The sequence below is a fragment of the Pongo abelii genome, chromosome 2, assembly GCF_028885655.2.
Source record: "Pongo abelii isolate AG06213 chromosome 2, NHGRI_mPonAbe1-v2.0_pri, whole genome shotgun sequence".
NCBI classification, from domain to species: domain Eukaryota; kingdom Metazoa; phylum Chordata; class Mammalia; order Primates; family Hominidae; genus Pongo; species Pongo abelii.
The window spans coordinates 103,585,313-103,612,766 of NC_085928.1; the positions used below are offsets into that span (position 1 = coordinate 103,585,313).

Genomic DNA, 27,454 nt, shown 5'->3' on the forward strand with positions numbered 1-27,454 from the left:
ATGATCCAGCAATCCCACTGCTGGTTATATACCCAAAAGAAAGGAAATCAGTATATCGAAGAGATACATGTGCTCCCATGTTTGTTGCAGTGCTGTTAACAACAGCCAAGATTTGGAAGTAATCTAAGCATCTATCAACAGACAAATGGATAAAGAAAATGTGGTACACATATACAGTGGAGTACTATTCAGTCATAAAGAAGAATAAGATCCTGTTATCTGCAACAACATGGATGAAACTGGAGATCATTATGTTAAGTGAAATAAATCAGGCACAGAAAGACAAACATCACATGTTATCACTTACTTCTGGGATCTAAAAACCAAAACAACAGAAATCATGGAGACAGAGAGTAGACGAATGGTTGCCAGAGGGTGGGAAGGGTCGTAGGGAAACAGAGGGTGTGGTGGAGATGGTTAATGTGTACAAAAAAATAGGGAGAATGTGTAAGACCTAAAATTTGAAAGCACAACATGGTGACTACAGTCAATAATAATTGGATTGTACATTTAAAAATAACTAAAATAGTATAATTAGACTGTTGGTAACACAAAAGATAAAAGCTTGAGGGGATAGATAACCCCATTCTCCATGGTGTGACTGTTACACATTGCATGCCTGTATCAAAACATCTCATTTATCCAATAAATATATAAATCTACTATGTATCCCCCAAAATTAAACATTAAAAATTAAAGAGAAAACCTCTGACACTCCTCGCAGAAAGGAAAAAAAAATCCTAAAATGTATGTGGAACCACAAAAGACCCCAAATAGCTACCGCTGGGCAAAAAAAAACAAGGCTGGAAGCATCATAATACCTGACTTCAAAATATACTACTACAAAGCTATAGTAACCAAAACAGCATGACTGGCATAAAAACACACATAGATCAATAGAACAGAATAGAGAACTCAGAAATAAGTCCACACACTTACAGCCAATTCATTTTCAACAAAGGAACCAAGAATATACATTGGAGAAAGGAGTCCCTTTAATAAATGGTGCTGCAAAAACTGGATATCCCTATGCAGAAGAACCAAACTAGATCCCCATCTTCAACCATATACAAAAATCAACTCAAAATGGATTAAAAACTTAAATGTAAGACCTGGCACTATTAAACTACTAAAACAAAACAAAATTAGAACAATGCTACAGGACATTGGTTTGAGCAAAAATTGTTGGGGAAGACCTGAAAAATCACAGGCAACAAAAGCAAAAATAGACAAATGGGATTACATCAAACTAAAGTTCTTCAAAGCAAACAATCAATAAAGTGAAGAGGCAACCTACAGAATGAAAGGAAATAATCTGCAAATTATCCATCTATCAAAGGATTAATAACCAGAATATATGAAGAACTCAAATCAATAGAAAAAGAAAAAAAATCCAATTTTAAAATGGACAAAATACCTGAATGGACATTTCTCAAAAGATGTACAAATGGCAACAGGTATATTAAACAATGCTCAATATCACTAATAATCAGGAAAATGTAAATAAAAACTACAATGAGATATCCATCTTACCCTAGTTACAATAGCTATTACTAGAAAGACAAAAAATAACAAATACTGGCAAGAAATGTAGAGAAAAGGGAAAGCACATACACTGTTGGCAGAAATGTAAAGTGACACAGCCATTATAGAAAACAATATGGGGGTTCCTCAAAAAACTAAAAAAGGACTACCATATGATCCAGCAATCCCCTGCTTGGTACATATCCGAAGAAAAAGAAATGAGTGTGCACACCTATGTTTATTGGAGCATTATTGGCAATAGCTAAGATGTGAAATCACCCTAAGTGTTCATCAACACATGAAGGGATAAAGAAAATATAGTATATATACAAAACTGAATGTTATTCACTGATAAAAACAAAATCCTGTCATTTGCAGCAACATAAATGGAACCAGTGATCATTAGGTTAAGTGAAATAACACAGTCACAGAGTTTGTTTGTTCTCAAGATGGCTGACTAGGGATGTCAGGTGCCAGCTCTTCTCAGAAAGAAGATCAAAGTTACTGGTGAATGGACAAATCCCAAAAGAAAAACTGAGAAAAAGTAGCCAGGACTTGTCACAGTAGCCATGGGAAGGATATGGGATGCAAAAAGGAAAGCATCAAGAGTCTAGCAAAGATCGACCCCTGGAAAACTGGAGTCTCATGGAAAGGGTAGGTGGGAGTACTTCTCTGCTGCACTCACCCCTGTAACATTCTATGAATCACCAAACTGTTGGAAAGACCCTCTGCCCTTGTAACCCAGAGCTATGCTATTGATGATTATTTGGGAAAATGTCAAGCACAAAGAACCGGGTAGCCAGCTCACACAGGCTACCTGCACTCCCCTCAGACCTGAACTGAGACAGACCATGCCATACAGGTTCGGCACTTGTCGTAAGCCACTACCATGCCCAAGGACTCTCTGCCCTTGAGTCACAGCACCACCAGATCCCCTGCAAATATACCCTACAATCCACTCTGACTTTGACAAACACAGAGAACCATCAAGTCCCTGGGAAGCTGCAGGATGCCTGGAGATCTAACCCTCAGTGTGGGCCACCCATAAGGGAGGGGGAAGTGCAGCCCACCAAAGCCCTCATTGGCACAAATAAAACATAGGAGTAGCGCCAATCACTGCAGGGGCCAGCACCAACACCTGGAAATGGCTGTGGAGAATGGGTCCTCTCCCACCCTAACTGCTCCCATCGATTGTTGCAGAAGCAGCAGTAGTTCTTCCCACTGGAGGATGACACATGTGTACTTGGAGAAAGTGTTGTTTGTGATTTTCATGGTGGCTCCACCCTTGCTGAATGTGAGTCCGTGCCACTTGGGCCTACATGAAAGGAAGGGTCCAACTCCCAATCCCTACACAAAATGGCAGTGTCCTGGCAATAAAGGACAGCCAATTCATGGAGTTGCCTCCTCTGGATTAGGGGGAAAGGCTCTGCCCAGGGCTCATTTCGGTGGTAGTCACGAGAAGGGCATATCCACAGCCTGCAGCCACACTGCAGCCAGGAATGAAAAAGACAAAGTCTTTATGAAGTGAAGGTCATGAGTCCTGCAACAAAGGCATGATAGGGAAGCAGACTGCATTCCCACTGAATAATGACAAGGAGCTGATGCACTCCTCAGCCCCTCCCCTAAGAACTAAGCACACTCCAACAGGATCGCTTCCCACCAACCCCACATCAGGGCAGGTGCTTCCACTTACCATCAGCCTAACTAAGGGAGAACCAGCTCTTACTCTTAAGCACCACCTACTGGATTTCAGCCTGAACTGTACCACCAAATAAAAGATACGCTGCCCGAAGGGCTTGGTGCTAGATAAGTTTCCTGAGTTCTCTGTATCCTCTGCCCTGAAGGATATATGTAAGCTAATTCATCCAATACATCGCTACAACAAACAGTATCTGAGAAAGCTGCCACACAGAAGATATCCACAACCAGGGAACCCATACAGAGCTTTGGCCCCCTGAAAGCACCCAGGAACTAAGCCAAACAATTACGCACATCCAGACAAGCAACTGCTAAAAGAAATCATCACCACCAAATCAATCTCACAAGAAATGCTCAAAGGAGTTCTAAAGATGAAAATGAAAGATACCTGCTACCATAAAAGTACATTTAAGTATAAAGCTCACGTATCATATGAAACAATTATACAATCGAGACGGCAAAGCAACTAGCTGACAATACTATCACAAGGACAAAACCTTACATAGCAATATCAACCCTGAACATAAATAAATGAAATGGCACATTTAAAAGACACAGAATGGCAATTTGTATTTAAAAAAAAAAAAAAAAGACCCAACCTTCTGCTGCCATCTCATATGTAATGACACCCAAAGGCTCAACATAAAGGGATAAAGATCACACAAATGCAAAGCAAAAAAAAAAAAGAGAGAGAGAGAGAGAGAGAGAAGGGGTTGCTCTTATTCCATGAGATAAAACAGACTTAAGACCAGCAACAGGAAAAAAAAGACAAAGAAGGCCATCATATAATGATAAAGGGGTTCAATTCAAAAGAAGATTTAACTATCTCAAATATATACACACCCAATATCATACCACCCAGGATATAAAACATATACTACCAAAATTACAAAAAGAGACAGAGAGCCATACAGCAATAATGGAGAACTTCAATACCCACAGACAGAACTAGACACATCACTGAGACAGAGAAAAAAGAAACTGTGGACTTAAATTAAACTCTTCACCAAATGACCTAATAGACATCTACAGAATACTCCAAGCAACTACCACAGAATATACCTTTTTCTCATCTGCGCATGGAACATTCTCAAAAATTGACCATTGGGGAGTGGCAAAGATGGCTGACTAGAAGAAGCTAGTGTATGTGGCTCTCACAGGAACAAAAGGGGTGAGTAAATACAACACCTTCAACTGAAACATCCAGGTACTTACATTGGGATTAATCAAGGAAACAACCTGACCCACACAGAACAAAGAAAAGCAAGACAGGACAACGACCCACCCGAGAGCAACATAGAGCCAGGAGATCCTCCACCACCCAGTGAAGTGGTGAGCGAATGAGCAACCCTGGAAAACCATGCTTCTCCCACAGATGTTTGCAACCTTCGGATCAGGAGATCCCACTAAACCAGGACTTTCAGTCTTCAGTCTGAGCTATGTAGAGTCTCAGCAGAGCAGCCACTCAGGCATGCATGGAGACCCTGGAGCCCTAGATACTTGGGCTTCCAGCAAAAGTAACTAGAGCTACAGCAAAGTGGAAGGTTAGACTGCTGTATGTACCCCTAGGAAAGAGACTGAATCCAGAAAGCTCAGCAGCAACGGCCTGCAGGCCCCACTTCCATGGCACCTCAGAAGATAAGACCCACTGGCTTGGAATTCCAGCCAGCTACAAGTAGTGGCACTGAACCTCCCTAAGAAGGATCTCCCAGGGGGAGGGGCAGGCTGCCATCTTTGCTGTTGGGGCGACTTGGCCATTCCAGACTTTGGGCTTTGGAGTCTGAAGCGAGCAGGGACTGAACAGGACCCCAAGCACAGCACATCTGCTCTACCAAAACATGGCCTGACTGCTTTTTTAAGTAGGTCCTGACCCATTACTCCTCACCAAACAGGACCTCTCAACCGTGGTCTCCAGCCACTTCCTACAAGTGGCTTTGGGCCAGCAGCCAGTTGAGTATACCCCAAGCATACAGTAGCAGCCCTTTGGAAAAGTGGCCAGATTATTATATGAGTACCTGTTCCCATATCTCCTCACTGGGTAAGTCCTCCAGGCCTGAGCCTCAACTATCAACTATAGAGCCAGAACTATCAAGCCAGTACCAACTCAACAACTCCCTAAGCAGAGCCTCCAGGGGCAACTGAAAGCCTCTCTGGCACTGCTTCTGCAGTGGAAGTGCCCTTCCTACCCTCGGAATAGAGGAAGAAAAGACCCTAAGGGCCTTATCCACACCTCCAACAAGCTGCAGTCAACCCAAAAAGAGCAGGCCATTCTGTCTCCTGCAGGTCCCATACAATCCCCACGGCTCATCACCAGACAAGGAACCCCTGACTTGGGCCCACAGTACAAATCCTCCATCATGGACTGACTGCACTGAGCAAATTCTGACCTGCATCTCTCTGGGTTGGGGTCCCCAAGTGTCAACCAAACGACCCTTGGCCACAACCAGTACCAAGATCTCTTCCTCTGTTGCCTCTAAGCTGGGCAAGAAACATAAACACTCGGCACAGAGCTGCAGTGGGCAGCCAAGAAGTACAGAGTCATAAATTACAGCCAGCACTCAAAAGAGAGGAACCCACACTTCCACAGCATTGAGAGGGAACATGGCTGCAACTATGAGGAAACACAGGGGAGCCACACAACCGAGCAAGAGTGTACCAACTGACCAATGAGCCTAAGTGTCACCTTCTGGATTATATCCCAAAACTTCAACGCCAAAAATACCTCACTAACATAACCCCCTCTGAAACTAGAGACAAGAAGTCAGCTTCAAATAACACCCCCGCACAAAGCCTCAGCTTGGTGAAAACATCCAGAAAAGTCAACTGACTGTACTCAATCCACACTGTAGTTAAAGGAACACCCACATGCAGAGATGAGAAAAAACCAATGCAAGAACTCTGGTAACTCAAATGGCCAGAGTGTCGTATGTCCTACAAAAAAACCACACCGGGCCGGGTGCAGTGGCTCACACCTGTAATCCCAGTACTTTGGGAGGCCGAGGCGGCTGAATCACGAGGTCAAGAGATTGAGACCATCCTGGCCAACATGGTGAAACCCAGTCTCTACTAAAAATACAAAAATTAGCTGGGCATGGTGGCATGTGCCTGTAGTCCCAGCTGCTTGGGAGGCTGAGGCAGAAGAATCGCTTAAACCTGGGAGGCAGAGGCTGCAGTGAGCCGAGATCACGCCACTGTACTCCGGCCTGGCGACAGAGTGAGATTCTGTCTCAAAAAAAAAAAAAAAAAGAAGAAGGAAAGAAAAAAACCACACCAGTTCTCCAACAAGAGTTCTTGACCAGGCTGAACTAGCTGGAATGACAGAAATAGAATTCAGAATTCAGAATATAAGTAGAAACAAAAATAATCGAGAGTCAGGAGGATGACAATATGAAACCCAAGGAAAATAAGAACCACAATAAAGTGATACAGGAGCTAAAGGACAAAATAGCCAATATAAAAAAGAACCTAATGGGTCTGACAGAGCTGAATAACACAATACAAGAATTTTACAGTGTAATCACAAGTATTAACAGCAGAATAACCAACCTAAGGAAAGAATCTCAGAACTTGAATACTGGTTCTCTAAAATAAGACAGAGAAAAATAAAGAAAAAAAGAATAAAAAGAAATGAACAAAACCTCTGAGAAGTATAAAATTATGTAAAAAAGAGGCCAAATCTATGAATCATTGGCATCCCTGAAAGGGAGGGGGAGAAAGCAAACAACCTGGAAAATATATTTCAGGATATCATCCATGAAAACTTCCCCAACCTTGCTAGAGAGACCAACAGTCAACTTCAGGAAATACAGAGAACTCTTGCAAGATTCTACACAAGAAAATCATCCCCAAGACACATAACCATCAGATTTTCCAAGGTTTGAATAAAAGAAAGAATGTTAAAGGCAGATAAAGTGCAGGTCACCTACAAAGGGATGCCCATCAGGGCAACAGCAGACATCTCAGCTGAAACCCTATAAGCCAGAAGAGACTGGGAGCCTATACTAAACATTCTTTTTTATTATTATTATTATTATTATTATTATTATTATTATATTTTAAGTTCCAGGGTACATGTGCACAACGTGCAGGTTACATAGGTTTACACGTGCCATGTTGGTTTGCTGCACCCATCAACTCGTCATTTACATTAGGTATTTCTCCTAATGCTATCCCTCCCGCTGCCCCCCATCCCACGACAGGCCCCAGGGTGTGATGTTCCCCGTCCTGTGTCCAAGTGTTCTCATTGTTCAGTTCCCACCTATGAGTGAGAACATGCGGTGTTTGGTTTTCTATCCTAGTGAGTTTGCTCAGAATGATGGTTTCCAGCTGCATCCATGTCTCTGCAAAGGACATGAACCCATCCTTTTTTATGGCTGCATAGTATTCCATGGTATATATGTGCCACATTTTCTTAATTCAGTCTATCATTGATGGACATTCGGGTTGGTTCCAAGTTTTTGCTATTGTGAATAGTGCTGCAATAAACATACGTGTGCATGTATCTTTACAGCAGCATGATTTATAATCCTTTGGGTATACACCCAGTAACGGGATTACTGGGTCAAATGGTATTTCTAGTTCTAGATCCTTGAAGAATCACCACACTGTCTTCCACAATGGCTGAACTAGTTTACACTCCCATCAACAGTGTAAAAGCATTCCTATTTCTCCACATCCTCTCCAGCATCTGCTGTTTCCTGACTTTTTAATGATCGCTATTCTAACTGGTGTGAGATGGTATCTCATTGTGGTTTTGATTTGCATTTCTCTGATGACCAGTGATGAACATTTTTTCATGTGTCTGTTGGCTGCGTAAATGTCTTCTTTTGAGAAGTGTCTGTTCATATTCTTTGCCCACTTTTTGATGGGGTTTTTTCTTGTAAATTTGTTTAAGTTATTTGTAGATTCTGGATATTAGTCCTTTGTCAGATGGGTAGATTGCAAAAATGTTCTCCCATTCTGTAGGTTGCCTGTTCACTCTGATGGTAGTTTCTTTTGCCATGCAGAAGCTCTTTAGTTTCTGTGCACGAACCAGAGGAAATAAATAATTTTTGAAAAGAATCACCCAAGATTGAATCAGGAAGTAACTGGAGTCCTGAACAGACCAATATCGAGTTTAAAAATTGAATCAGTAATAAAAAACCTACCAAGCAAAAAAAGCCCTGGACCAGGCAGATTCACAGCCGAATTCTACCAGACGTACAAAGAAGAGCTGCCACCAATCTTACTAAAACTATTCCAAAATATCAAGGAGGAGGAACTCCTTCCTAACTCTTCTACTAAACTATTATCATCCTAGAACAAAAATCTGGCAAGGACATAACAAAAATAGAGAACTATAGGCCAATATCCCTGATAAACATAGATGCAAAAATCCTCAACAAACTACTAGCAAACTGAATCGAGCAGCGCATCAAAAGATAATTCATCACTATCAAAAGGGTTTGATTCCTATGATGCAAGGATGATTATACACATGCAAATCAATAAATGTGGTTTACCACATAAATTTTTTTTAGAAAACGTGATCATCTCAAATAGATACAGAAAAAGCATTCAATAAAATTCAACATCCCTCATGATAAAAACCCTCAACAATCTAGGAATCACAGGAACATACCTCAAAATAATAAGAGCCATAGATGACAAACCCACAGCCAACATCATAGTAGGCAAAAGTTGAAAGCATGCCTCCTAAGAACTGGAACAAGGCAAGAATGTCCCCCCACACCACTCTATTCAACATACTACTAGAATTCCTAGCTAAAGCAACCAGGTGAGAGAAAGAAATAAAAGGCCATCACAGCAAAAGAAACTATCATCAGAATAAACAGACAACCTACAGAATTTTTGTAATCTATCCATCTGACAAAAGGTCTAATATTCAGAGTCCACATGGAACTTAAACAAATTTACAAGAAAAAAAAACCCCATTAAAAAGCGGGCAAAGGACATGAGCAAAAACTTCTCAAAAGAAGACATACATGTGACCAACATACATATGAAAAAAAAAAAGCCCAACATCACTGATCATAGAGAAATGCAAACCCAAAGTACAATGAGATACCATCTCATGCCAGTCAAAATGGCTATTATTAAAAAATCAAAAAACAACAGATGCTGGCAAGGTTGAGGAGAAAAGGTAACAATTTTACACTGTTAGTGGGAGTGTAAATTAGTTCAACCATTGTTGAAGACAGTGTGGTGATTCCTCAAAGACCCAGAGGCAGAAACACTATTTGACCCAGCAATCCCATTACTGGGTATATACCCAAGTAATATAAATCATTCTATTATAAAAATACAACCACATGTGTTCAATGCAGCACTATTCACAATAGCAAAGACATGGAATCAACCTGAATGCCCATCAGTGACAGACTGGATTTTTAAAAATGTGACACATATACACCATGGAATACTATGCAGCCAGAAAAACGAATGAGATCACGTCCTTCACAGGGGCATGGATGGAGTTGGAAGCTGTTATCCTCAGCAAACTCACACAGGAACAGAAAACCAAACACTGCATGTTCTCACTTATAAGTGGGAGATGAATGATAAGAACACATGGACACATGGGGGGAAACAACACACACTGAGGCCTGTCAGAGGTGGGGGTAAGGGGAGGGTGAGCATCAGGAAGAATAGCTAATGGATGCTGGGCCTAATACATAGGTGATGGGATGATCCGTGCAGCCAACCACCATGGCACACGTTTACCTACGTAAAAAACCTCCACATACCTGCACATGCATCCCTGGACTTAAAAGTTGAAGGAAATAAATAAATAAATAAGAAATAAAAGGCATCCAAATAGGAAAAGAAGAAGTCAAATTATCTGTTCACTTACTACGTGACCCTATCCCTAAAATATTCTAAAGATTCCTCCAGAAGTCTCCTAGTCCTGATAAATTACTTCAGTAAAGTTTCAGGATACAAAAATCAACATACAAAAACCAGTGTCATGTCTATACTTCAACAGCATTCAAGCTGAGAACCAAATCAAGAACTCAATCCCATTTACAACTGCCACAAAAATACAATACAATACAATACAATACAATACAATACAATGCCTAGGAATACATTTAACCAAGGAGGTGACAGATCTCTACAGGGAAAACTACAAAACACTAATGAAAGTAATCATAGATGACACAAACAAATGGAAAAACATTCAATGCTAATTCAAAGATCTGTATCATTAAAATGACCATGCTGCCCAAAATAATCTACAGATTCAGCACAATTCCTATCAAATTACCAATATCATTTTACACAGAATTAGAAAAAATAATTGAAAAATTATTCAGAAAAGCACCTGAATAGCCAAAGTAATCCAAAGCAAAAAGAACAAACCCAGGAGCATCACGTTACCTGACTTCAAACTATACTACAAAGCTAGAGTAATGAAACAGCATGGTAATGGTACAAAAATAGACACATAGATTAATGAAACATAGAAAAGCCAGAAATAAAGCCACATACCTACAATCAACTGATCTTTGACAAAGTTGAGAAAAGTAAACAATGAGAAGAGAACACCCTATTTAATAAATGGTGCTAGGAAAACTGGCTAGCCCTATGCAGAAGAATGATACTGAACAGATCTCTCTCATCACTTACAAAAGTTAACTCAACATGGATTAACAACTTAAATTAAGACCTGAAACTATAGCAATCCTAGAAGAAAACATAGGAAAAGCCCAGCACAGTGACTCGCATCTGTAATCTCAGCACATTGGGAGGCCAAAACAAAGAGGACTGCTTGAGGTCAGGAGCTCAAGACCAGCCTGGGCAACATAGTGAAATGAGACCACAGAAGGAAAAAAAAAAAAAAAACTGGTGTGATGGTGCTCATCTGTAGTTCAAGCAACTCTGAAAGCTGAGGCAGAAGGATCACTTGAGCCCAGGAGTTCAAGGCTTCAATGAGCTATGATCGGAATACTGTACTCCAGCCTGGATGACAGAGCAAGACCCTGTTCGCCAAAATAAAAAAAAATGATGGGGGGGGGGGAAGGGGAGGGGAGTAAAAGAAACAACTTCTACACACTAGCCTAGGCAAATAATTATAATAACTAAGACTTTGAAAGCAAATATGGAAAAAAACAAAAATAGACAAATGGGGTTTAAACTAAATAGCTTCTACACAACAAAAGAAGCAATCAAGAGTCAACACACAATCTAAGAGTGGGAAAGAATATTTGCAAACTATGCATCTGACAAAGAACTACTATCTAGAATCTATAAGGAACTTAAATCAACAAGAAAATTACAAATATCCCCATTAAAAAGTGAGCAGAGGACATGAATAGACACGTCTCAAAAGAAGACACAGAAGCAGCCAACATACATGAAAAAATGCTCAATATAACTATTCATCAGGGAAAAGCAAATTAAAACCACAAAGAGATACCACCTCATACCAGCCAGAATGGCTATTATTAAAAAGTCAAATAATTACAGATGTTCTCAAGGATGCAGAGAAAAGGGAACACTTACAAATTTTTGGTGGGAATGTAAATTAGCTCAGCCCTTGTGGAAAGCAATTTGGAGACTTCTCAAAAAAAAAAAAAATAGAACTACCATTCAACCCAGCAATCCCACTACTGAGTATCTACCTAAAGGAAAAGAAACTGTTTTATCGAAAAGATACCTGCACACATATGTCTATCACAGAACTAATCACAATAGCAAAGTCATGGAATCAACCTAAGTGTCCATCAACAGTGGACTGGATAAAGAACATGTGGTTATATATAAAACATGAAATACTAAGCAGCCATAAAACAGAATGAAATCACGTTCTCTGCAGCAACATGGATGCAGCTGAGGCCATTATCTGAAATGAAATAACACAGAAACAGAAAAAAAAATACCACAAGTTCTCACTTCTAAGTAGGAGCTAATCAATGAGTACACGTAACATAAAGATGGAAAACAGTGGACAATGGGGACTCCAAGAAGCAGGAAGGAGGCAGAGAGGCAAAAATTGAAAAACTACCTCTTGAGTACTATGTTCATTATTTGGATGATGGGTTTTCTAGAAGCCCAAACCCCATCCCTCATTACACAATATACCCATGTAACAAACCCGCACATGTATCCCTCCAAATCCATAATTTTAAAGAAAAAAAACAGTCACAGGAAGAAAAATACTGTATGTTCTTACTCTTATGTGAGAGCTAAATAAGTGGATCTCATAAAGAGACAGAGTAGAATGATGGTTACCAGAAGCTGGAAGGGAAGGGGGAGAAGGCAATGAAAAGAAGTTGATTAATAGGTACTAAAATACAGTTAAAAGGAATAAGTTCTAGTATGCGATAGTACAGTAGGGAAATTACAGTTCATAATTTATTGTATATTTCAAAATAGCCAGAAGAGAAAAACTATGTTTCCAACAGAAAGGAAATATGAATGTCTGAGGTGATGGATATATCCCAATTACCCTGGTTTTGATCATTACACATTGTATGCAAGTACCAAAACATCACATGTATCCCATAAATATGTACAACTATGATATATCAATTTTTTAAAAAAGAAATACTGTAAAGCCAGGAGACAATAAATTGATGTATTTAAATTTTTACCTAGAATTGTATATCCAATAAAAATATCTTTTAAAAATAAAAGTGAATAAACCCTAAGTCAGTAAAATGAATAGGATAAGAGCAGATATATGTTAAATAATATACAAAAAAATCAGAAAGCTAAAAGTTGATTTTTTAAAACATCAACAAAAGCAACAAAAACCTAGTTAGACTTGATCAAGAAAAAGAGAGAACACAAATTCCTAAAATCTGAAATAAATGAGGATTATCACTAAATACCTCACATGCATTAAAAAATAACAGTATGATTAATTAAAACAAATCCAAAAATGTAAAGTGGACAGATTTCTTAAAATATAAACTGACCAAAACCAACAGATGATAAGTTAGACAACCATAATGAAGACAAAACATAAGAAACCTCAACAATAAACAAAAAGTTTAAAATGACAAATTGGACTTCCTTGAAGTTAGTATCTACTCCTCAAAACACAACATGAAGAAAACAAAAACACAGGCTACATATATTGAAAGAAGGACTAGTATTTAGAATGAAGAATTCAGAAAATGGCAGATTAGAGGCTTTTAGCATGCCTTAGCCATTTGGAAACAGCAAGATCATGCATAAAGATCAACTCTCTGAGCTTTAATTCAAGAAGGAAAATACAAATCCACCAGAATTGTGAAGAAACCTCAGATCCCAGGGAGGAAAATACTAGCAAACAACTCTTGTGACAGTGTCTAGCTGATAAAAGTGAGTGAAGCCCTAGTACGTGCAAGAGGCAGAGAATCTCCCTCTATAACTTACCTTTCCACTGGGGATCTAAGCAAGCCAGGCCAAGGGAAAGTACTCTGTTTCTCCCAAGCACTGGAGTTAAATTGGGGAGAGTCTTGGAGATGTTGTGAGAAAAAGACACCAGGAAAAGATGCATATGGTTTTCCAGGCCCAGGCCCAAGAGCAGAATGTCATTTTTAATCCAGGTGTATACAAAGCCATTCTTTGGCAACCCGGCAGCATGACCATCTAGGCATTTTAGTCTTGAACCAGAGATCAGAGTACCTGTTCTGAAGTAGGGTAGAGGCCTCCACAGACAGAACTGCGGAAAGCACATTAGCAATAGGTACTTGAAGTGTGCTCTACCCTGTCACAAGCCTGTGGTGGGAGAACTGCTACAACTGCAGTTTCTCCAGGGCAATGAGACTGGCAGCCAGGGCCAGCTTGGTGACCTGGAACCATTCTGCATGTGCCATTGCTGGATGCCCCAGCCTGACTCCCTGAGATCAATATGCAGCAGGGTCCTCTCCATTCCACTCTCAGGCAGAAATTCAGGCATATGGGGCATCCACTTGCCTAGACCAGCAGGCTGTGCCATCCCATCCTTTATGGACATTGACCATGGTACAGCAAGACCCTCTCCACTCCATGCCCAGGTAGATCTCCAGGCATTTGGAGTTCTAGCTCATCTGGATCAGCCGCCTGAGCTGCCCCACCCTTACTGTGCAGAGATCCTGGTGCAGGGAAGCCCTCTCTGCTACACCCAAGCAGATATCCAGGCATTCAGAGCACCTGCTTGCCTGGTTTGGCAGCCTGAGTTGCCCCACCCCTCTTGTGCATAAATCCTGGTGCAAAGGGGCCCTTCCCTGCTACATGCCCAGGCAGGGTCTCCAGGCATCTAGAGTACCCAATCTCCTGGATTAGGAGTTTAGGCCACCCTCAACCCCACCATTCATATGCAGAGAATTTGGGGCCAAGGAGGTTTCCCATTTCCACACCTAGACACTCTTCTGAGTGCTCGGTGGCCACCCACTGTATTCTCCCTCAGTGCTGGTGCTTGTGCCAGCACTAGAGGACTTATAGGCAGACCTGCATGGTCCACCCTACCCATCACGTACCCCACTTCCCTGGGGCTGAGCAGGGAGCTCAGACCACTGTGTATTTCATGAATCAGTCTACTGCCTGAAGCAAGAGAGACTTCTGCCAGTAAACAAGGATCAAGTACATACTCAGTCCCATTGGTCACAGGTGGCTCTTACCTATAAGCGCCATCTATTGGCTTGTAGGTTGAACTGCACAGCTGAATATAAAACCTGCCAAAGTGTGTGCGCAGGACTACAAAAGCAAAGCGAAAAGTCCCCACCCAGCATTCTCTACTATTGCACATCCTAAGGAGAAGGAGAGAGGGAAAACAAACAAAACAATATCATAGGGAAATAAATAAAAAGAAAAAATCCTATTCACACAAAAATAATCTTTTAAAATTAGAAGTGCCAGTGTCTCCAGATGAGAAAAAACCAGGGCAAGAATTCTGGCACCATGAAAAACATGAATATAGTGACACCATCAAAGAATTGCACAACCTCTCCAACAATGGTCCCTAACCAAAATGGAGATTCAGAAATGACAGATAAAGAATTCAAAGCATGGACTATAAGGAAGTTCAACAAGATCCAAAATGAGGTTAAAAATCAACACAAAGAAACTTTTTTTTTTTTTTTTCTTTGAGATGGAGTCTCACTCTGTCACCCAGGCTGGAGTGCAGTGGCACAATCTTGGCTCACTGCAATCTCTGCCTCCTGGGTTCAAGTGATCCTCCTGCCTCAGCCCCCCTAGTGGCTGGGACTACAGGCACATACCACCATGCCCGACTAATTTCTGTATTTTTAGTAGAGATGGGGGTTTTGCCATGTTGGCCAAGCTGGTCTCAAACTCCTGAGCTCAGGTGATCCACCCGCCTCAGCCTCCCAAAGTGCTGGGATTACAGGCGTGAGCCACCACGCCCAGCCGACACAATGAAACTTCTAAAGCAATCCAAGCAATGACGGAAGAGATAAACATCTTAAAAGGAAATCAATCAGAGCTTCTAGAATTCAAAACTCAATTTCAAAATACAATTGAAAGCTTTATCAGTAGACTGAACCAAGCAGAAGAGAGAATGTCAGAGCTTAAATATTGGTTTTTTTAAAGACGAGGTTTCGCTATGTTGCCCAGGCTGGTCTCAAAGTCCTATGCTCAAGTTATCCCATCACCTCAGACTCCAAAAGTGCTGAGATTACAGGCATGAGTCACCTTGCCTAGCTGACAAGTATGCTTTTAATTGTATCCTTCTGGAATATGTTTTTCTGAAAGCTGTGAAAAAGTCATCTAATTTTTACGTTTTCCAAAAGTGTAACTGATTTTCTCAATAGCATTTACTCTGATTTTGAATATTCTAGTCTTCATTGATATTTTTTATCAATTCCTGTGCCTGTTTAATTACTGTATCCCAGGCATGGTGGCATGTGCCTGTAGTCCCAGCTACTTAGGAAGTTGAGGTGGGAGATCACTAAGGCCTAGGAGGTCAAGGCTACAGTGAGCTGTGATCATGCCACCACACTCCAACCTGGGTGACAGAGAGAGACCCTGTCTCAAAATAATAAATACATAAAGCAAATATATATATATTTGCTGCCATATATGTGTGTGTGTGTGTGTGTGTGTGTGTGTGTGTTTTGGCCAGGCATGGTGGCTCCCACCTGTAATCCCAGCACTTTGGGAGGCTGAGGAAGGAAGATTGCTTGAACCCAGGAATTCCAGACCAGCTCTAGTAATGTGGCAAGACGCTGTCTCTACAAAAAATTAAAAAATTAGCCAGGCATGACAGCATGTGCCTGTGGTCCCAGCTTCTCAGGAGCCTAAAGTGGAGGGGCCGCTTGAGCTTGGGAGGTCAAAGCTGCAGTGAACCATGATCACACCACTGTACTCTAGCCTGGGTGACAGAGCAAGACCCCATCTCAAGAAAAGAAAAAAAAAAGTTTTTTGAGCTCATCCAGACAAAAATAAAGAAAAAAGAACTTTTTAAAAATGAACAAAGTCTTCAACAAATATGGGATTATGTAAAGCAAACAAATCTATAAATTACTGGCATTCCTAAGAAAGAAGCAGAAAGGGTAAACAATCTGGAAAACACATTTGAGGAAATAATTAAAGAAAATTTCCCTAATCTTACTAGCAAGGAAGACATCTAGACACAAGAACTCTAGGGAACACCTGTGAGGTGCTATACAAAATGAAAATTACCAAGGCATATAGTCCACAAGACTGAACAAGGTCAATGCTAAAGAAAAAATCTGGAAGGAAGCTAGAGTAAAACATCAGACTGCATACAACGGGGAACCCCATCAAGACAACAGTGGACTTCTCAACAGAAAACTTATAAACAGGAGAGACTGGGGGCCTATTTTAGGCATTCTTAAAGAAAAGAAATTCCAACCAAGAATTTCATATCCTGCCAACTAAGCTTCATTAGCAAAGGGGAACCAAAATCTTTCCCAGACAAGCAAGCACCAAGGAAATTTGTTACCACTAGTCCAGGCTTACAGGAGATCCTTAAGAGTTCTAAACATGGAAACAAAAAGAGCGATACCTGCTGTCACACAACCACGCTTAAGTATATAGCTTATAAAGCAACTACACATTAGAAACTAAAAAGCAGCCAGCTAACAACTTCACGATAGGATCAAAACATCGCATATCAGTATTAATGTTGAATGTAAATAGTCTAAACACTCAACCTAAAAGGCAAAGAGTAGCAAGTTGAACAACAACAACAAAAAGACCCATCTGTCTGCCATCTTCAGGAGATCCATCTCAGATGTGACAACACCCATAGGCTCAAGGTAAAGGGCTGAAGACAGATCTACTATGCAAATAAAAAACAAAAAAGATCAGGGGTTACTATTCTTATATCAGATAAAAGAGACTTTAAACCAACAACAACAAAAAAAAAGGACAAAGAAGAGGGTGATATAATGATGAAGGGTTGAATTCAACAAGACTTAACTATCCTAAATACATACGCACCCAACAATGGAACGCACAGATTCCTCAAATAAGTACCTCTAGACCTACGAAAAGACTTAGACAACCTCACAATAACTGTGGGACATTTTTTTTTTTTTGAAATGGAGCCTCGTTCTGTCACCCAGGCTGGAGTGCAGTGGCACAATCTCAGCTCACTGCAACCTCTGCCTCTGGGTTCAAGCAATTCTCCTGCCTCAGCCTCCTGAATAATTGGGACTACAGGTATACACTACCATGCCCAGCTGATTTTTGTGTTTTTACTAGAGATGGGGTTTTACCATGTTGGTCAGGCTAGTCTTGAACTCCTGGCCACAAATGATCTGCCCACCTCAGCCTCCCAAAGTGCTAGAATTACAGACATAAGCCACTGCACTTGGCCACAGTGGGGGATTTCAATATCCCACTGACAGCATTAGATCACTGAGACAGAAAACTAACAAACAACACCTGGATTTAAACTCAACACTTGACTAGTCAGACCTAACAGACATGTACAGAATACTCCACCCATCAATCACGGGACATTCTCAAATTTTTCTCGTCTACAGAAGAGAATGGAATCAGAACATATTCCAAGATTGACCACATGCTCAACCGTAAAGCAAGTTTCAATAAATTCAAAAAAATGGAAGTCATACCAACTATACTCTCAGGTCACAATGGAATAAAAACAGGAATGAATACCAAGAAGATTGCTCAAAACCACATAATTACATGGAAATTTAAAAACTTGCTCCTGAATGAATGTTGGGTAAACAACAAAATTAAGGCAGAAATCAAAAAATTATTTAAAATAAATGAGAACAGACACAAGATACCAAAACCTCTGGCATGAAGCAAAAGCAGAGTTAATAGGCAAGTTTATAATGCTAAACACCTACCTCAAAAAGTTAGAAAAAAAATTAGCAATTACACCTGAAGGAACTAGAAAAAACAAGAACAAAGTAACCCCAAAGACAGCAGAAGAAAACAAATAACTAAAATCAGAGCAGAACTGAACAAAATTGAGAACCCAAAATCCACACAAAGAATCAACAAGATTGATGGATTGCTAGGTAGATTAAGAAAGAAAAAAGAGAAAAGATCCAAATATGTACAATCAGAAATGACAAAGGTGACATTATAGCCAATCCCACACAAATACGAAAGATCCTCAAACACCATTAGGAACACGGAGAAGATCTACAGCAAACTGGAAACTAGAAAATCTAGAGGAAATGGATAAATTCCTGGAAACACACAAGATCCCAAGATTGAATCAGGAAGAAATTGAAACCCTGAACAGACCAATATCAAGTTCAAAAATTGAATCAGTAATAAAATACCTATCAACCAAAGCAAGTCCTGGACCAGACAGATTCACAGCCAAACTCTATTAGATGTACAAAGAAGAGCTGCCACCAATCTTACTGAAACTATTCCAAAACATCAAGGAACAGGGACCCTTCCTTAACTCATTCTACTAAACCAATATCATCCTAGCACCAAAATCTTTCAAGGACACAACAAAAAGAGAAAACTATAGGCCAATATCCCTGAACACAGACCAAAATCCTCAACAAAATACTAGTAACCTGAATCCAGCAGCACATCAAAAGATAATTCATCACAGACTGTTGCCCCAACACCTTTTCCCCTTTGCTGATTTTTCTTTCTATTTTTTCACTGTAATAATTCATAGCTGTGAGTACAACTATATGCCCCTATTCAGTACTCATCCTACTCCACAGTACCTGAAACCATTAATCACCCCTGTTTTTAAAAAATGTTCTCCTTGGCCAACTATGACCTCCATTAGTCTTTTTTTGCCAGTTCCTCTTTCTCTGTCCTCCAAAGTGTTGTCAGTCTTTACAGTCTCATTTGCAGTGCTATTCTTTAATAGTAAAAGACGATAGTGCAAAAGAATTATCATGTTCTTATGTGCTAGGCACTGCAATAAGGGCTTCATATCAACTCATTGATTCCTCATTACAATTCCATGAGACAAGTAATAACCCATTTCAAACACAGACAAAATTAGACAACAGTATAATGAATCTCCACAAATCCATTACTCAGCTTCAACAATTATCAACATTTTGCCAATCTTGACTCATCAATCTACATATATTTTACCCATTATAGTATTTTTAGAGAAAATTTCAGAAATTATCCACAAATACTTCAATATTTACCTTAAATATTCAAGGAGGTTCGATCGCTTGAACCTCTGCCTCCCGAGTTCAAGCGATCTCTTGACAGTAAATACCTTCAATATTTACCTTTTGTTTTTCTGATAAACCCTATTTTATAGTTATACTGTATGACAGTAATGGATCCACATCTCTGTTGAATGACAGATTCCCTATTGCCAAAGTGTAAATTCCTTAGATTTCTTTGGTGTATGACTCTAAATATATAGGTCCAATCTACCTTTCCTGCCTTACCATCCATCACTCTCTCCTGCACTATGCCTTACCCAGCTTAAAACTTTTACTATTCCATGAACATGTCTTGCAATTTTTTGCTGTGCAAAACATTCCATAAGGCCCTGTTCCTATCTCACAGAATACTACGCATTCTGTTCACAATTATTGATAAAAGTTGATCCTGAAATCACAAAATGGAAGTAAATATAAACTGTACTGAATTTCATTATTCCTCTTGAGCATATATTTTATAAAAAGCACAAAAATAAAATCAAGTATCTGTTGTCCTTTTTTCTCAATTTTATGTCTTATTCTTTAATTCTTCATGTATGCTCTTAAGTTTTTTTGTTTGGTTGGGTTTTTTTGAGACAGAGTCTCCCTTTGTTGTCCACGAGATCTCAGCTCACTGCAACCTCCACCTCCCGAGTTCAAGCGATTCTCCTGCCTCAGCCTCCTGAGTAGCCAGGATTACAGGAGTGCACCACCAAGCCAGGCTAATTTTTGTACTTTTATTACAGAGAGCATTTCTCCATGTTGGCCAGGCTGATCTCGAACTCCTGGCCTCAAGTGAGCCACCTGCCTGGGCCTCCCAAAGTGCTGAGATTACAGGCAAGAGCTACCATGCCTGGCCAGAAAGTTAATATTTTGATGACTCTAACAAATATACAACATGGCATTTCGGCAATGGAACAGAACACTATGTCTCAAAACCTTGCTTTGGTCTCTAAAATTATAAAACTAAAGTAAGTTCTAATGTAGAAGTGTATGCAGAAAAAACAAAGTCCTCAAAAAATGAAAAGACAATAAACTATCATTCTGAAAATCATCTAGCATAAAATTTAGTTATACTTCCTGCCTATCATGCTTCTCTTAAACTGCAAAATTTTAATATATAGTCATAACAGAAAAGGTATTTTATAATCACCCCAGTTTTTCCTTCTAAATGTTTTACTACAAAATAATACAGGGAACAAAAAGATTAAGCTCTGCAAATTTTTAAAAACTTTTATAGGAAGAACTGTTTCATCATTTACTCATATATCTAAGTGCTGGCCAGGCACGGTGGCTCATGTCTGTAATCCCAGCACTTTGGGAGGCTGAGGCAGAAGCATCGATTGAGCTCCAGAGTTCAAGACCAGCCTGGGCAACATAAAGATACCCCGTCTCTACAAAAAGTGGAAAAAAAAAATTAGCCGATGTGGTGCTATGCACCTGTAGTCCCAGCTACTCAGGAGGCTGAGGGAGGACGGTAGCCTAAGCCCAGGAGTTCAAGACTATAGTGAGCTATAATCATGCCACTGGACTCCAGCCTGGATGACAGAGTGAGACTCAATCTCGTTCATTCACTCACAAATAAATAAATAAATAAATAACTATATTCACTGTCTAGTTCAGATATTATTTTATTTGAGCTATTTTGTGTTTTACTTATTAGTATAAATCACACATGACTAAAGACAAACTTTAATAAGTCATCTTTATTTTTTCCTTTAACCACTAATATCTATGAAAAACCTATAGAAAATTTTACTTATTATGACTGAAATAAGATCACTTCTTAGCCTTTTGGCTAAGAACAAGTGTAGTAGGACTATAATATTAGCACAAATAAAGGATATACAGAAACACATTTATTTTTGTATCATTTTAAGGATGTGGTATCCCTAAATGATTATATTTTACAAACACTAAATACCTGGTTCCATAAAATATCACTGACACAGGATGAAATTTAGTTAGTAATACTGTCTTTCCATATTTTTTTAAGTTTAAGAATACAGATACAAGCTAATAAAAGATATATAGATACATGTTGCTAATAAATGCTGTAATAACCTAAGATTCTAGAATAGAGATATTACCAAAATATACAATCTCTGAATACCACATTAGCCCCCAAACTAATGAAATTAAAGGAGTCTGATCAGATAAAATGAGCTCTAACATTCTTTGGAGTAGTGTGAGTTAGGTTCCTCATCTTGTTCAGCTTGTCAAAACACTGCTAAGAGTAATCACAAAATGGCCTCTCCCACAGAGTCCAAAAACTTTTTTTTGTAGGAAAGAGAATTAAGAACTAAGTATGAGGTTCCAGGTACTTTTCCTTAACTCTAAAATAAAACTCTAATTACTTGCTGGATAAACCATGTGAAGCCACATGGAAATAGAGAAACCCCGAGACTACATAAAGAAGCCTGGTTATCTTGGTGGTCTAGCTGAAGACAGTCTTCCAGCCAACCCGGCCAAGATGCCAGACATATAAGTAAACTCTCTTGGACATTCCTACCAGAATGTCTTGGACACTGACCCCACAGCTGACTGTTGCCACAGGTAATCTCACACATCCCAGAGTAACTAGCTACCCAGCTGACCCAGTCAAGCCACAAAAGCATAAGAGATAAAATGTTTATTAGTTTAATCCACAAATTTTGGAGTACTTCATTGTGTAGGAAGATATAATCAAAACAGTTATGTTTAATATTTTAAGGGTACCATCATTCCTGTCTCAATAATGTTTTCAAGCCACAAACTTTGCATCAATTTCATACTTTAACCACAAACATACAATAATTTTAATGAGCACAGTCCACGCGCTGATCCTCAAACACTAGTATTGGAAATAAGATAGTGGGAGGTGGCCAAGACCACAAATATTACTAAAATAAATAAATAGCATGCAATATCACAAATTACAACTATTCATTTATAAGATTCCTCATTTATTCCAGTTCTAACTTTTCAACAATTTTAAATCAAAATTTAAAAAATACACCACAAGTAGAAACTATTCCCACATAAGCATTCATGAATGTATTTCAAAATTAGAAACATAAGAAAAATTATCTATAAGCAGTGGTTCTCAACCAGGGGTCATTTTGTCCCCAAGACAAATTCAGCAATGTCTGAAGTCCTCTTTTGTTGTCACACTAAGGGACAGAGGGTTGCTGGCATCTAGTAGGTAGAAGCCATATACTCTGCTAAACATCTCACATTGCACAAGACTGTCTCCCACAATAAAGAATTATCTGGCCCAAAATGCCAACAGTGCCAAGAATGAGAAACCACAGCTAGGAGGCATTAAAATGTAAAGATACTGTTTCCTTATAATCATTACCTTAAAACTAATAAAACTGAATGATTCTACTGGCAAAACTGATTATTAGAACTCTAAACAATTTTCTTTTTGAATGAAAAAAGTGATAATTTTGGTATTTTCCTATACAAACAAAAGCATACTGCATCAAATATTAAGCTACAGAAACATATACGAAAAGCTGATAATATTAATTACATGAAAAAATATGCAGAAAGAAGTGTTGCAAATACATTATTGGGAAAGATTATTTCTAACTGTATTATAACTGCTAATTAAACTATGTTTCATTAATATTAATTGTAATAAACATAAAATCTAGTACATAAAACTAGCATTCTATACTAATAACTTGTTTAAATTCATATTTCAATAAATTATGATTAGAGAAATATCTAATTGGATTATTTGAAAATATTTTCCATTGTGCATTTTAGAAACAATTCATCTAATTATATGGTTCCACAGGACTAGGCCTGTGAATAAGTCAATTTACTTTTCGTCAAATACCTTAAAGAAAAAAATATTTAAAAGCCTGAATAGGCTTTTTCAAGATAAGCTTTGCAGCTATGACCATATTTGCATTTCCTGTCCTTTCAGAAGAAACACTTTAATATGCTGAGACAGAGAAGAGTTTGCTGCAGTTTTGTAAAGGAAAGAATCATTGTGGCTACTGTAAAAGATTAAAAGATGAACCACTAAGAGTTGTTATATCAAACAAACATATAAGGTAGTTGCTTCCTACATTAGAAAAGGTAACAATAAACTTTTCATTACCTTCACATTTGGCTTCTTTGTTGAAACTCCTCTGTACCAACCTAAAACAAAGCATAAGAGAATATTAAAATCACAATGTCATGTTCAATAAGAGACACAATAGTATTTTTTGAAAAAAATAGATAAATGCACATCTTTCCTTAAAACACCCACTGTGGCTTTATTAGGATCTAGAGTTGTCATAGCAGCTTACTCCAAAAGGAACAGTCATATGGTGAATAAAACATTTCTAATTTTCATTACAAGGCATAAAGCCCTTTCAACTGAGTAAAATGCAATTAGAAAAGACTTCAGAGGACATGTAATTCAACAGCACAAAAATTCCTACATAAAGGTGTTGGGGCAGAGAAATGCTAAAATTGTATCACTTTTTTCATGGCAGATAGGCAGTACAGCCCAGACTTTCTGTTTCGCAGTCTCATTCAATCTCCCACACAGTATACTACACTACTCTCATTTCTTTGCCTTCCAGCTGCTAAAGTCAACATCCTTGCTAGTGCAGATCACCTTCTTGATTTCCTTTCAGCATTCACATTCAGCAATACTAATAAAAGTTTCAATTACACAACAAAAAACAATTTTCAGAGAAAGAAAATTTTACTGCCAACTTTTCTCAATTTCAATATATTATTTTCAGAGCTTTGCTATAGTTTATTTGGGTTTAAAAGGAAGTAGCTCCAATGGGTAGGAGAGGAAGCCCAGAGTTGTATTTAAAGAAGGAAGATAAAGAAGAGATTGCTGATGATAGCTAAATTAATTGAGAGGTTATCGTTGAGAGTTTGTCCTACATATTAACTTTTAAAATAACAAAGCTATGAAAAAAAAGAATCAACTTTTTTCACCTGAAAACAAACAAAAGAGATGAGCCTTGCTCCTATTTAGAACAATAGCTGAAAAAATAAATTTCATTAACTCATTTTATATCTTGAGTCTCATTTCTCCATTTATTTTTGAAAAATGGTGATAACTTACCAATGTGACACTTCACAGTATTTTAAGAAACGTAACAGAAAATGACATCATGAGGTGTGGCAAAGTAAGTCTCTTCAAAGAGCCTCTCCTCTATAAAAGCAATGAGAACACTATGAAGCTAAAGTAATCAAGACAGTATGATATTGGTAAAAGATCAGGCAAACAGAGAACTGAATAGAGAATCCAGAAATAGACCCACATAAATACAATCAACTGATCTTTGACAAGGGAGCAAAAGCAATAAAATGGAAAAAAAAGAGTTTTCAACAAATGGTGCTGGAACAACTGGACATCCATATGCAAAAAAAAATGAATCTACATATAGATCTTACTCTAGTCACAAAAATAAACTCAAAATGGATCATAGTCCTTAATGTAAAATGCAAAACTATAAAACTCCGACAACACAGGAGAAAATCTAAGTAACCTTGAGTACAGCAATGACTTTTTAACTACAACACCAAAAGCATGATCCACGAAAGAAATAATTGATACACAGAACTTCATTAAAATTAAAAACTCCTCTGTGAAAGGCATTGTTAAGAGAATAAAATGACAAGCCACAAACTGGGAGAAAATACTTACAAAAGACATATCTGATAAAGGAATGTTATCCAAAATATACAAAGAACTCTTAAAACTCAATAAGAAAATAAACAGCCCGGCCAGGCGCAGTGGCTCACACCTGTAATCCCAGCACTTTGGGAGGCTGAGGTGGGTGGATCATGAGGTCAGGAGTTTGAGACCAGCCTGACCAACATGGTGAAACCCCATCTCTACTAAAAATACAAAAATTAGCGAGGCGTGGTGGCGCACACCTGTAATCCCAGCTACTCAGGAGGCTGAGGCAGGAGAATCGCTTGAACCCAGGAGGCAGAGGTTGCAGTGAGCTGAGATGGTGCCACTGCACCCCAGCCTGGGCAACAGAGTGAGACTCCATCTCAAAAAAAGAAGAGGAGAGGGGAGGGGAGAGGAGAAAACAGCCCAATTAAAAAATAAGCAAAACATCTAAACAGACACTTCACCAAAGAAGATACAGAGATGACAAATAAGAATATGAGAAGCTGCTCAACATCATTATGTGATTAAGCAATTGCAAATTAAAACAACAATGAGATACTACTGCATGCCTTATCACAATGGCCAAAATCCAGAACACTGTCCCGAACCAAATGCTGATGAAGATGTAAAGCAAAAGGAACTCTCATTCACTGTTGATGGAAATCCAAAATGGTACAAAGGCACTCTGGAAGACAGTTTGGCAGTTTCTAACAAAACTAAACATACTGTTACCATATGATCGAGCAATCCATTCCTTATATTTACCCAAATGAGTTGAAAACTTACATTCACACTAAAAAAACTACAAATTGATGTCTACAGCAGCTTTATCATACTTTCTGCCAAAACTCAAAAGCATCTAAGATGTCATTCTTCAGCAGATGAGTGAATAAAACTGTGGCACATCCATTCAATGGAATGTTATTCAGAGACAAAAAGAAATGAGCTAACAAGCCATAAGAAGACACTGAAGGAATCTTAAATGCATATTGTGGATACATTTAACACCATATAATGATAATGCAAATGTGACACCATGCTCTCTTGTAGTCAACCCTCCTCCCCAACCTCTTCCCCCAGCCCTGACAATCACTGATCTAAGTAGTTTCAAAACCACATTATCATCTCTAAGGGATGCCACCATTATAAGATGCACATGAGAATTCTGCTCAGTGAACTTCAACCTTTTCTTAAAACTGCAACTATGCTACAAGCTTTGCCAAATGTATCCATTCCATGACTAAGAAGAATTGAAGACAGTAAGGAAAAGAGAAAGGGAAGAATAACTTATTATTTTTGTTTCTTACATATGAACCAAAAAAGTTCACAAGCTCTCAAAGAAACAACTAAAATATCTCCCAAATCATTATGAATCAACAGGAAATATATGCTTTTAATTAACCAGTACAATGAAGTATCTTCCAAATGTCAATTTACCTACTGTCCAAGAACTCTGGAAAATCTACCTCTGCAATTATATTCTCCCCTTTCATTTTCATCATTAATATCTTGACTTTCCAAAATTTCAGAATACTAGCAAAGAAAGTGAAACTCCCCTTGATGTTCAGATTGTCTGAGGGTTCATCAATTTCAATGTCATCATATGCATTTAACTGAAGAACACATCAGAGTCTCATTTGGTGAGTAAAACATCTGCTGGTTTGATTACTACTAGGAACTTAAGGTTAAGGCAAAGTTTTATACTCTAATATTTTCAGATATAAATTTTTGTAGAAAATTAAAGAAAGGAAGGCATTCTTACAACACTCAAGTTTATAAAGACTTATTTCTAACTTTAACTTGTCAGAAAAATATAACTGAATTCTATAAAATGCTAAACAAGTATTGCCTCCAAAAGTTCTCTATTGGTCTTCTGTCCCTTCTACCTATAAATACCAGCTCTTCCCTTCCTCAGTAACTTGCTGCAACTCTCTAACTTCTAAGCTAAGGACCTGTTACTCAGGGCATGATTGCAAGAAATACAGACTTTTTCCACTTTACCCAAATGAATGGAAATGAAAGAATT

At 38.7% G+C, this 27,454-nt stretch overlaps 1 protein-coding gene across 10 annotated transcripts in view; it reads right to left on the reverse strand.

Moving 5' to 3' along the window:
• Window positions 1-27,454, reverse strand: part of DOCK3 (dedicator of cytokinesis 3) — a 735,525-nt gene that overhangs the window by 546,000 nt on the left and 162,071 nt on the right. For all 10 annotated transcript variants that reach the window (XR_008523281.1, XR_008523280.2, XM_024244830.2 and 7 more), the window contains exon 3: window positions 23,896-23,936. Coding sequence is in view for 8 of the 10 variants with exons in the window: in XM_024244830.2 (XP_024100598.1) it covers window positions 23,896-23,936 (41 nt within the window). In the remaining 2 variants the exon portion in view is untranslated. The remainder of the gene's footprint in view (window positions 1-23,895; window positions 23,937-27,454) is intronic.